The following is a 12,589-nucleotide window of genomic DNA, read 5'->3' as shown; positions in this document are numbered from 1 at the left end:
ACAATGAATAAGAGCCAAGGAGTGAAAGGTTGAACAGTTGATACATTGTTTTAGCTGCTTTAACGGGACATCTTGCTCACAGCAACTTGTAATCTACTATCGTGCTTTATTCACCTGTCAGTTGTGAGTTGAAGTATCCTGTGTCTATGCTTTTAACACAGAAAGTATGTCCCAGGATTTTAAAGAATACCTCCACTGAGGTTCATTCCACTATGACAGAGCTGGTGGACGTAAATTCATATCTGCCTCACACCTGAAATACGAGTCAGCTCAATTGTGCTGTCTTCACATTGAAAATAAGTTTGAACTGCTGCTGTCATTGCACAACCAGGTTTTGTATAATAAATAGAGACTGTAAACGATAGGGACATTATATAAATATGAATTATATATTGTAAAAAACATTTTGATTCAGTGTGCCATATCTTTGCACAACAGTGTACACACACACACAGTCACACACACACACACACACACACACACACACACACACACACACACACACACACACACACACACACACACACACACAGTGCTGTTGTGAATAAAAGAGTCAGAGAGGCTGGGGAGGTGATTCGTACCTGTTCAGCTAATCGCAATGCAAAACAGTGCATGTATAAAGACTAATACAATGTTATCTGCTGTTCATCCACACAGTGCTGTTGTTACTTTTATATGTTATATAATTGGAGTATTCCTCACTGGTGCATTCATGAATAAATATTATGTTAATCTTGCAGCTGCTCAAAGTGGAACTAAGGTAATCTATATCGGTTTCTCATACTTCATAAGATGATCAAATGAAGCTGTAAAGTTTCTCGTAACTATAGCTGGCAAATAAATGGAATGAAGTCGACGAACTTAGATGGAAATACTCAAGTAAAATACAAGTACATCAAAAAATGTGTAATCGTCTTGGTCTTTCACCCTTTTATTTTGAAGCTAAGGTTCTATTTCCGGTGTCGTCCTGTGTTTCACCGTCCGTCTTGACGTCGCTCCGGTTTAAACCGTTCTCCCCGCTACCATTCCATCAGAGGCGCTTCATCACTCCTCCATCCACCTGTCACTCCCTCCCTGCGACCGTGGAAACAAGACGGTTTCTTTTATTGAATCACCTTTTACAGAAAACAAACACAAGAATGGCGAGCAGCTTCTCGAGAATCCTGTCCTCCAAACGGAGAATCGGTGTCCTGACGTTCGTGGGTGGCTCAGTAACGGCTGGACTCCTGCTCCACCGGCAACATGTCAGCGCAGGAAACCCCGTACGCAGGAGCTACCCGGCCAGGTAACGTTCCGTCCGTTACATGGCTTTAAAAAAAACACACTGTATGTCACGACAGTGATTCATTAAGAAGTCCTCATGAATAAAGATAAATAAGTGTTCATTTAACGCTGATGGAGAGAAAAAGGGCGGGGTGTTCAACATCACGGTAAGGGTCACCCTGACTTTAATAAAACCTACAGTTTATGAATTTACACTGTACACGCTTTAAACTAACTGCTATTAACGCGGAATAGCGAATTGTTTTGGGTGTGGGGAAAACCGTGTGAAATGTGTTTTTGAATGGGGGTCGCCATCAACCGAAATGAAGGCACAACACAGATTTAACATTCAGCAGCACTCATGGTGGCAATATGTTGTATCTGACTCTTATTACACACACATGTCATATCTGTTGGTTTGCCCCATAGGAGGACATGCTGATGAATGGGAACGTGTTTGTGAGGTGTGATGTGCACGTGTTCAACTGCACGCGCTCAATACAAAGCAGTGCATATACATATATATATATATATATATATATATATATACATATATATATATATATATATATATATATATAGACGAATAAAACGTGATCTGCTACTTAAACGTAAAACCCTGCCCAGAGTGTTGCATAACGGGACAAAAAGTAATCTGTTACTCGACTATCTAAAAGACTTGTGGAAGAAGTAAAAGCACAAGAGACTGTAGAGGTGTGAACACTGGTTCAGAGATTGTTCTGTGGTCATTGCTCTCCGTTTGTCACCTCGGTTGTGTTTCAGCGGCCGTTGGTGGCTTTATTTCCTTCTTATCGAGTCATATTGACATAAATAACAAGCCAAAATCATAATCTAAGAGCATACACTGAATCCTGCCAGCAGGATACGCCCCAACTCTTCTGTTGTTAATCATTAGACGTGGTGTAAAGGGAACAGATAAGGCTGACGGGAAGAATTGTGAGCTTTGTGGTTATGCTGGTGAATCAGACGGTAGCACTAACATCAAAGCAGGTTTATTTTTGATTGATAACCGCAGCGATAGCGGTTAAAATAATCTTTTAGTAATATACTCCAAGCAGTAACCGGTGATAAGTCCATTGTATGTAAGTATCGAGGACCCTGGGACGGGACGCCAACCTCAGGCTGCAGCCTTTGTTGAAACTCGATTTCATTTCCTGTCGTCCCTCGAGTGGTGCTATCAAGTAAAGGCATAACGTCCCCCGGAAACTGATAATAACAAAAACATATGAAACATCCTGAGAGCAGACGGTGTGCAGCATCTTCTCAACTCAGTGTTGTGGATGAAAGGGTGACTCGTGCCTTTGACTGGAAAAGGTAGAAATACACCAAGCCCAGTTTGGTTTTGTTCTGTTGTCTGTTGTTCGGTGGAAATTAATAAACACAGTTTTTGTACAATTTAAAATCTTACTCTTCCTTATCTTTTGGCAGACAGCAGGAAACAGGAACCCATAAGCTACTTAGTCTGTGCTGCTTCTGCAATTTGAGTCATGGTCATAACAAACCCAATTTCATTCGGTTCTTGGCCGTAGGAAGTTATTGTGTTTGGATAAAAGCCAGGCTCTGACAGCACTTTTCTTTTTCTTTCCGTACTAGCTTGTCAGTCATTTCTCTTTTTTAATTCATCAACATGAATCTAAAGGTTTTCTTCTCCATCAGCATTAAATGAAAGGTGTTTTTAACATCTGATGTGAAACGCTGTACAGTAGCTGTTCTTCTTATCAATTTGCCATTTTTCAGCCTTGAGCCATAAGATTGAGTTGTCTTCATCATATCCTTCAGCTTGTATTCATAATGTCCCAGTGTGTACCACGCTATTCTCCTCACCTATTAACAGCAGTAGACGCATGGTGCAGCAGGGTGCCCCGTAGCCACCAGGTAACAGGTTGAAACCCCAGTAAACTGTGTGGTTAACCTCTACCCACACAGCTAAAACCAGCTTTCTCTCTCTCAAAGATCAGCGCAGCAATATGTTATCTTGAGTTTGTATTTGTGCAGTGCGGAGTACCCTGACCTGCGCCAGCACAACAACTGCATGGCCAGTCACCTGACGCCTGCCATCTACGCCAAGCTGTGTGATAAGGCCACTCCCAACGGGTACACGCTGGACCTGGCCATTCAGACGGGCGTGGACAACCCGGGGCACCCCTTCATCAAGACCGTGGGCATGGTGGCCGGAGACGAGGAGTCTTACGAGGTCGGGCTTCATTGGGTTTTCTTTCAAACACACACACACACACATGCAAGCTCCTCGCTGTTCACAGGAAGGCGTTGGCGCATCTCCATGTGTATTGTACAGGAGTCATGGCTGACCACAGCCTCCCCCAGGCCACCGGAGTCTAAACTGCAGAAAAATACATCGTAAATATAAGTACTGCAAAGTGGTATTGGTACCGCTGTAAAAAACAACTGTCATTTGCCCAACTCAGCTTCCTCTTACTGTCAACTTCAGGTGAAAACAGTCAAAACTGTGCTTTACTGCAACTAAAGGAATGCAGCCACCCATCCTCCCTGCTCTGCTCCAGAGGAAGGAGTATAACAGCAGTGTTTTAAGCTAGGACGCCTCTCATGGGATGTCTGTGTCTATCTATAGTGAGGGTCTAACTATATTTCCATTTTAATCATCTTCTTTCTTTTGATGCCACAGAAATATCTTCCAGTATCCGATCAGTGGGAGTGTTAAAGTTGCTCTTTAAAGGATGTGTTGCAGGTTGCATCACAATCTACATTATTAATTGAATACAGTTTGTGACCATGTGAAATATTCTGTACAGTTTACTGTTTTGGTGTTTGCATTTTGTCTGATATTTCATTTTTGTATTCTAGCTCATCTTTATCATACAGTGTCTCTAAAATGTGTGATTTATAGTGAATCCACCTGTTAACATGTGTGGGTGGCTCTTTGTATTTGGACTTATGGGTGCGGTTTTTACTGCTGCTGGTAAGTAAACAAAAGAGCAGTGAGTGCGGATCCACACACTGTTTAAATAGGGTTGTGATAAGGCTGCTCGGATAGATCTATAGACTGGACCACAGAGTAACGTAGATCTCTACCTACGTCACTGCTTGTGCTTTTCACAGTCGTTGTGGTTTGGTGTACAGTCTTGTGGTCCACATAAAATCTCAGCCTGTGTAGATGTGGATAATCCCAGATGTCACATCTTAAATCCAGCTTTTAGTATGGAATATGTATTAATGCTTAAAAGGTTTAATATTTTTAAATTCTGTGTCTGTTTCAGGTATTTGCAGACCTGCTGGACCCCGTCATCAGAGAGAGGCACAACGGGTACGACCCCAGCACCATGAAGCACCCCACCGACCTGGATGCCAGCAAGGTAATACTCCGGACAACACTTGTCTTCTTCTTGTCAGAGAACTCCCATCAGTGACGTGCAGAATATATTTAGAAATGTTTCCCCTCCCTGCTTTTGTTTCAGATCCACTCGGGCAACTTTGACTCGCGTTACGTGCTGTCGTCCAGGGTGAGAACGGGCCGCAGCATCCGAGGGCTGAGCCTGCCGCCCGCCTGCACCCGGGCGGAGCGCAGGGAGGTGGAGCGGGTGGTGGTGGACGCCCTCGCCGGCCTGAAGGACGACCTGGACGGGAAGTACTACAGTCTCACTCAGATGACCGACAAGGAGCAGCAACAGCTCATTGATGTGAGTGATGCAGGGAATGCTGCTGTACGCATATGAACATGTTTCACATTGTTACGGTATCTTTTTTTGACTTTTAGATTTCACAAGAACCAATTTCCTGCAGTGGAAGGACGGAGGTTATGTTTATTAAAGTGGCTAAAGCAGAAGATTTTTATCATGTTGTCAGAAACGGGTGTGGGTCGAGCCCGCCATGCCATTTTCTCTCCCCGACCCACAATGAGCGAGATTGACCACATTATTAATGAATTCTGAAGTCTCACACCTTTGTTTCTGTCTCCCTGTGACAATACTGTCCAATCCAAGTGAGCCATTGTTGTCACTTTCAGTGTAAAATGTCTGTTCTCTGAATTTACAATAGGACCACTTCCTGTTCGACAAGCCGGTGTCCCCCCTCCTGACGTGCGCAGGCATGGCTCGTGATTGGCCTGATGCCCGTGGTATCTGGTGAGTGACACGTTTCCAAATTTCAATTGCAAGTTCATCGTCGCTCTTGTTTTTCTTATTTGCCGTTTTATACTTAGTATAGTATAGAAGTATAGTATTTAAGTGTACATTTCCTGTCTCTTTTACTGGGTTGTTTATTAAATTGGGGTCACCAGAAGAGGGGGAAATACAGCATTTGTGTGTCATTGGTATATGAAGATACTCTGAATCTCCTTATAATGTTGCCAAGACTGAGCAAGTACAAATTAAAAAGCAAAGGTCCCAGGATCGACCCTTGTGGAGCTCCTCAGAAATCTTTTGTTTCGAGTTGTAAAACTTCAAATGGAAAGAGTGGAGCTCCTTTCCTTTAAGTATTAACAGCTGTTGACTTGTGGTTTGGTGTGACACCATTTTTGTTCGGTCCTCCATCAGATTCTCTTGAGCATCCTCACTTCCTACCCTGTATTTCTTCAAGGTGCAGTTGGTCGCCCATATAACTCTTGTGTTATGAGTCAACATGCGCAGTAATCTTAGAGGGTATCTGTTGATAATTCTTAACAGATTTTCAGATCGTCATTCATTGTCTTTTTAGGGACAATTCTGGCATCAGTTAGATCCGTTCGGAGTTGTGTGAACCTTTTTCCCCCATTTCTGGAAACTCATACAAAAACTACATTTGATGAACTGTAATCTTCCCTCCTTCCCAAATCAGGCCAATCTTTGAATACTTGATTGTTTAGTTTTCATTTTTAACAGAACACAAATAAGATTTTGAATAAAATGCCCCATAATCTGACATTTTACAGGCTTTTCATGAATGTTCCAATTCATTTGTGTGCTGGCACGGTTGCGCCTGTAACGACATTTCCCCGTTCTGAGCTGTGGTGGAGGTGTATTATGCTGACAATGCTCAGTTTCAGCTTGTGCCCAGGAATAGCCTAATGCAACGCGTGAGCCAGACAAAATCAATCACCAGCCTCCCTCCTCTCTCTCCGTCTGCCAGCCGTATCAGCCAGCCTCTCCTTAATAATTCACCCTCACTTCATCCCTCCATCTTCTCTTCTTTCAGGTCCACTGGCTGCTTTTCACTTTCTTTCTCTGGCTCGTTCTCCTCCTCTCTCCTTTCATTTTTTCACTTCCCATATGTCATGCTCCACTTTCTCTCATTTTTGCTTATCATCTCCCAGCCTTCCAATACTCCCTTTTGTTTTGTTTCACTCCTTCCTCATGTTCTTTTTCTCTGTCATTGGTGCTTCCTCTGGGGAGCATGAATGTGTTCAGCAGATAACACTGTACTTTGCTTTTCATATTTGTTATTATAATATTTGCCAGGAATATTTACAGCAAGATTCATGGGAATCCTTCTCATTCATTTTTTGTTTTACCTAAAGTCTCCCTTTAAAATGAGATCTCAATCTCAATGGGATTTTTGGAAATATAGATTATATGAGTGGTATGTGTGTGACAAGTGAATTCCTTTTACCTGCTAAGGACAAAAGATAAAGAATTCAAGGATTTTGTGATTAGGATTTATACTCTGAAGACCATGATTGTCTGAAACCATTTAATTCATCTGATAGTTGATGCGTTTTTCCAATCTGGACACTAATGTAGGACCAACGGAAAGACAAACCTACTGACATCACACTCCACAGAGCCCCATCATTCTGTGGAAAGTGGCTCAAGATAGTAATGACAATACATCACTTTCTGCTTACTTACTCATGTATTTACTATCACAGATTTAATGTTGTTTTTGTTTCTCTGTTGACGGCAAACTGATCTGTGTTTGTAGGTTTCCATCCAACAGATTTGACTTTGCGTTATGTTTCATAAAAGGCCTTGTTTCTCAAACAAGGTCTCAAGGTTTTTATTTGTCATTGTACGACAGGGTTGCACAACGAAATTTAGATTGTCGTCCCAATTTGCTACATAGGAAAGAAAACAAACAAACAAAGACTCGTCACCACATTACAAGGATGTGTAAGCACCGTGCAGCCCTTGCAGAATAGAAACAGCATTATCCCCAGTGACTGATGGTTACTGGCCTCCTCTCTGCTCACTGATGTCACATGACTTCCTTAACAGAGCAAACCCATCACCAATCTCTACTTATTCATTTATCCTACACACTTCCTCCCAATACGCTTCCAAAATATGACCTAATATTGATATATGTATGACAGTAAGTATGTTGAAGTTGTCCATAAGCTGTGGATTAGAAAGGTATGTCAGCTCTGTTCAAGTTTACTGTTTATTACATCAGATTAAATGACCCTCGCTGGGTTCCTGCACTGTGTCTGTCCACGGCTCCTTGGTAGCTATGACAAGGCAAACGCAGTGGACAAATGCCCCGAACCCACAGGGATCTATACTTTATATATATCTATAAATATAATACATATATGTGTCTCTCTGTGCAGGCACAACAACGAGAAGACCTTCCTGGTTTGGGTCAATGAGGAGGATCACACCAGGGTCATCTCCATGGAGAAGGGAGGGAACATGAAGAGAGTCTTTGAGAGGTTCTGCAAAGGCCTCAAGGAGGTAAAGCTGTGTGTGTGTGTGTGTGTGTGTGTGTGTGTGTGTGTGTGTGTGTGTGTGTGTGTGTGTGTGTGTGTGTGTGTGTGTGTGTGTGTGTGTGTGTGTGTGTGTGTGTGTGTGTGTGTGTGTGTGTGTGGAGACTATGGATGGGATTGTGAAAGAAGACTGAACCTTTAATGTTGTAAAGATGTTTTACTCTGACCTGTATGCACTTTGTTTCCAAGGCATCTCAGGATGTCACATAACAAACGGGTACAGTTGGCGACCACAGACTGGATCATAGTGGATCATTGTGGACTTGGGCAGAGCATCTTAACGTCAGCAGCTGTAATAAACAAATCTGTTTTGCTGCCATCAGATAGCTGTAGCGATTGAATCAGCAGAAGGGGGGGGGGGCATTACTACAATGTAAAAGCATCTCGTGTTTGCTTCCGAAAGCCAAATACAAGCTGCCTGTGCTCGTCTTTGCCCTGCTACAGAAAGAAAACCTGTAGACAGACGCACACAAACACACTCTCCAAACATGGCAGCGCAAACATCAATTATTTATCGAAGCGGCACAAGTTCCCCATTAGAGAAAGGACAAGCATTGCAACAGCGGGTGGTATTGCACTGCTGCGCTGAGGGTGTGTTTGACGTACACCTCAGTCAATTTAAGTCCAACACTTTGCCAGTGTTTGTGTCCGTCCACTCCCACCGGAGTTCATTTAACAGTCCTACAAGTCAACAACTCCGTTCTCTGCTTGTCAGCTCTGAAAAATGTGAAATCAACAGCTGCTAACGAAAGTGCACATCCATCAAACGCACCAACGGCCAGAGATCGTATGAATAAAACACACACTCACTGTGTTGCGACTGTGTCTCTCTCTCCCTCCCCCTCCCCCTCCCCCCCCTCCCTCCCTCCCTCCCTCAGGTGGAGCGTCTGATCCAGGAGAGAGGCTGGGAGTTCATGTGGAACGAGAAGCTCGGTTACATCCTCACCTGTCCCTCCAACCTGGGCACCGGGCTCAGGGCCGGGGTCCACGTCAAACTGCCCCTGCTGAGCAAGGTAACGCAGTAAATGTAACAGAAAGAACACAGCTTGATACTCAGACGTCAGCAGATGATGGAGGATCTTTTGTGTCTCAGTGTCTGCATGAGCTCAAAAAACATCGAAGTATTAAATATTCAAGGCCTCAAAAAGAATACAATCTATTTGTGCTGTTTAGTACTGAGTTAGTCGTGTTTTCTCATGTTTTATAATGTTATTTGCACATAATGGACCCACATGCATGCCAACTACAAGATGTATACTCTGTATGGCTGTTACAAAAGGCCAAGTTATTATATCTGTGTCCCTAAACTTTGAAAATTATGTTGTGCAACAGTTGTTTTTTTTTGCTCACATTCACCAGGAAACGAGCTGTTTATAACATTCTTATTCATTAAATGTTGGTGGTTGTGATCTTAAATGTGTCAATGATACCTGGAAGTAAAAAAATACAATTGTGCATTGAGTGATATAGTGATTAAAGTGCTTTTAATTAAACTGTAGAGAATAACTCCTCTCCCCCCAAACCCCAAGGATCCCCGCCTCGGTAAGATCCTGGGCAACCTGCGTCTGCAGAAACGAGGGACTGGTGGTGTGGACACCGCTGCTGTGGGCGGTGTGTTCGACATCTCCAACCTGGACCGCCTGGGCCTGTCTGAGGTATGAACACCTCTGTAGAGATGGTCCCTCCAGCGTCAATGTGTGGAGACACATGGGTGACAATCTGGGCTTTGCGGCAACACGGCACGCTTGCTCAGTAAATCGTCCTCGTACAAACAAAGATTGTGAATATGAATATTTATTTATTATATCAGTGTAGCGTTTACCGCGTCACTTAGATATTAGTAATGTATTGGACAGCAGATTCATGTTTTGTGTCATCGAGCGACTCATTTATGGCACAAAACGGAAAGACGGTTGTTAGTTCATCAGACTAAATGGAGCTGAAGCTGTTTTACACAATCGCGAGAGGAGGAGGAGAAGAAGAGAGGAGAGTTCTTGCCCAGACTGGGACATGTAGTTTGTTGTCACGCCTGACAGAGTCATACAGTACAATGGAGCCGTTCTCTATTGTTGCGAGCGTGTTGTCGCTTATTTTATTCTGATTACACGGAGAGTCGGTGGAGACGGCTCTTCACTGTTTCTGGGTCGAGTGCAGTGAAGAAATGAGTGCTCAACGTGGCGCAGACTGAGAATCACTCAGCATCTGACTCCAACATCCACTTGTGTTTTAACGAGAGCGCGGGCTGCTCACTGCTGTTTAGTCCTCCATCATCCAGACTGAGGAGCCCTGAGGAGAGGAGCCCTCTAGCCGCAGGAGTCAACAAGTTCATAGATGGAGGAATAAGCGAAGGAGGGACGGCTGGAGCAAAGTTCAGGAGGACAATAATAAGACGTTTACAATCAGAGCAGACGGAGTTCTGGAAACAGGGAAAGAGCTCAATAAGTCCTTCAACATGTCATTTCATGATGGTTTAAAGCCAGAGTGCAGAACCTTTAGGAAAGTCGTCACAGACATCATAACTCCAGTATATGATGCGGAATAAAAGCTGAATCGGCATTATGTGAACTGGTTTGATAAGGGCTTGAGTGTAACGGACGTTCATGGATGTGTAAAAGTCCAGCTTTAACTCAGCATCTTAAATTATAATACTTCTCAAAAGCAAAAGGTAGTGCCTACCTCAGGCCACTTGTTTCTAAGCTAGAGCCTTGTTTCATCACACACATGAACATGTAACTGAATACCTGTTGCATTCTCTGAATAATCTGGATGTGTTAGTTAAAGACATCATATTTCCTGATCTGTGAGAAAGTACAGAACATCCTGTGTTGTACCAGATGCTGCTGCTGTAAATGAGAGCTTCAGGCAAATGAGTCGGAGGAGGGCCGTGCTTTTGACTTTAGTTTGGGGGAAGCATTCCTCGATAAGGTTATGGACCTCTCGTTGATGCCGTCTGGCTGCTCGGTGGAGAGTGCAGACGGCTTGTGTTTATGTTTGTCGGTGTAGTGTTCATACTGTGTGAAGTGCTCCGTGTCTGTAGCTACTAACAGTCACGCCGTACCTTTAATCCGGACTCAAAGATCGTATTGGAAACTATGAAAGATAATCTCCAGACGTATTTTAAAGGACCAGCGTGTAGGATTTAGGGGGATTTATGCAACCTCACCACTAGCTGTCACTAAATCCTGCACACTGCTCCTTTAAGACATACAAAATAATCTGTTTAGAATCATGATTTGCATGTGATAGCTGATCTTTTTAAAAACAAATTCTAATATGTGATGCGTCCGTCTCTCAGGTCCAGCTGGTGCAGACAGTGGTCGATGGAGTCAACTACCTGATCGAGTGTGAGAAGAGGCTGGAGAAAGGCCAGGACATCAAGGTGCCCCCCCCACCCCTTAAACAATTCAAGTAGACATAATCCCTGCCCCCCCCCCCCCCCCCCAACCCTCTGGGCACACACACATGCACAAACCCCCCGCTCTGTGCCCATATACATATCTACGTCAATGCCTCCTTCATTACCACTACTTACCTAATCAACCCTCCCTGCCCCACAGTGTACCTCTATATAGTATAATCGACATATATTATACGCAGCTATCTATCTGGCTCAACCAAACCAGAGTCCCAGAATACTGCTTCGGGCTTTAGTGTGTTTAAGATGCATCTGAAAGGTTTTTATCTTTAAACTCAAACCTTGCTCTGAAATGGCAGCAAACGTTAGCGAAGGATGCGCAAACTGTAGGCTGCTGCAGCGGAGCAAAGATGGCCGGCAGTGTTGCCCGTCTGTGCACGGTCAAGCGGTTTCTTTGGCTCTGCTCCCAAAGCACTCCTCAGCCCACTGAGCCTGGCTTCACCTCGCCTCGGCCCCTTCCTGCATGTCCTATACTCAGCCTAACTCTCCCCCACATTCCTGTGTGATGATCGGTCCTTCCTACTCTCCAGTGCTTGTGTCGTCCATCCGTTTGTGCGCCACTCTTTACTTTCTTCTCACCATTTCGAGTGGATTTGAATGTAGATTAACGGGGTAAGACTGAAGAGACTCGTGTTCCCCAGAGGATTTGTATGCTTGATGACACACTGGTGTCAAAATGTAATGTTGTTACAACACACACACACACACACACACTGGCTGGGCTGGGTTAAGTACTGTAAGCTACTTAAGCAATATCATTCGAGCTCATCGTGAATGTCGCACTGTAATGTCTTTTATTAAAGAAACCATCTATTTAACAGAAGCTCCTCTGTCCGGCTCTCATTTGTTGTTACATCTTGTTTCTACATGAACCAGACGTCATTCTTCGGTATCCGGGAAGATTTTTGCCAGAGAATGAAGCCCGAGCTTTAGGTATCCATGGTCGCCAGGCTGGAGCAGCGTGATTGCGATCAGCGTCGATGCATAGTGTCATGTGACAACGTTTAGTCGGAGGCTATTTTAGGAAACGCCAATCTTGTCAGTTAAAGGACGAGGCAGGTGATACTCTGTACTTTTCTTGTCATCAACACATCCCATCAACAGACCAAAACCAACAATGAACTCATCCTACTTACAAGCATCGTCTCCAAAGCCTGTTGTATCTGATTCCTGTGTGCTTCATTGTTCTCCAAACAAACACATCAGTGACACACACTGGTTTAACGATGAGC

At 43.9% G+C, this 12,589-nt stretch overlaps 1 protein-coding gene across 1 annotated transcript; it reads left to right on the top strand.

The window, feature by feature from the left end:
• Positions 1 to 1,062: 1,062 nt before the first annotated feature.
• On the top strand, positions 1,063 to 12,132 carry LOC306783967 (creatine kinase U-type, mitochondrial-like). The gene is made up of 9 exons (XM_079277764.1): positions 1,063 to 1,285; positions 3,280 to 3,478; positions 4,521 to 4,616; positions 4,719 to 4,940; positions 5,299 to 5,384; positions 7,787 to 7,910; positions 8,821 to 8,955; positions 9,472 to 9,597; positions 11,238 to 12,132. Exons 1-9 carry the CDS (start codon positions 1,140 to 1,142, stop codon positions 11,352 to 11,354), a joined length of 1,251 nt encoding a protein of 416 aa, XP_079133890.1. The 5' UTR covers positions 1,063 to 1,139; the 3' UTR covers positions 11,355 to 12,132.
• The last annotated feature ends 457 nt before the right edge of the window (positions 12,133 to 12,589 follow it).

This window comes from Melanostigma gelatinosum, assembly GCF_949748355.1.
Source record: "Melanostigma gelatinosum genome assembly, chromosome: 1".
In the NCBI taxonomy this organism is placed as follows: Eukaryota; Metazoa; Chordata; class Actinopteri; order Perciformes; family Zoarcidae; genus Melanostigma; species Melanostigma gelatinosum.
The sequence above is the reverse complement of the archived record's forward strand: the minus strand, read 5'-3'. Positions and strand labels throughout refer to the sequence as shown.

Coding starts and splice junctions, on each gene's coding strand:
- LOC306783967 (XM_079277764.1), top strand. CDS start 1,140: ATGGCGAGCAGCTTCTCGAGAATCCTGTCCTCCAAACGGAGAATCGGT. Junction 4,617..4,718: donor CCGACCTGGATGCCAGCAAG/GTAATACTCCGG, acceptor CTTTTGTTTCAG/ATCCACTCGGGCAACTTTGA. Junction 4,941..5,298: donor AGCAGCAACAGCTCATTGAT/GTGAGTGATGCA, acceptor AATTTACAATAG/GACCACTTCCTGTTCGACAA.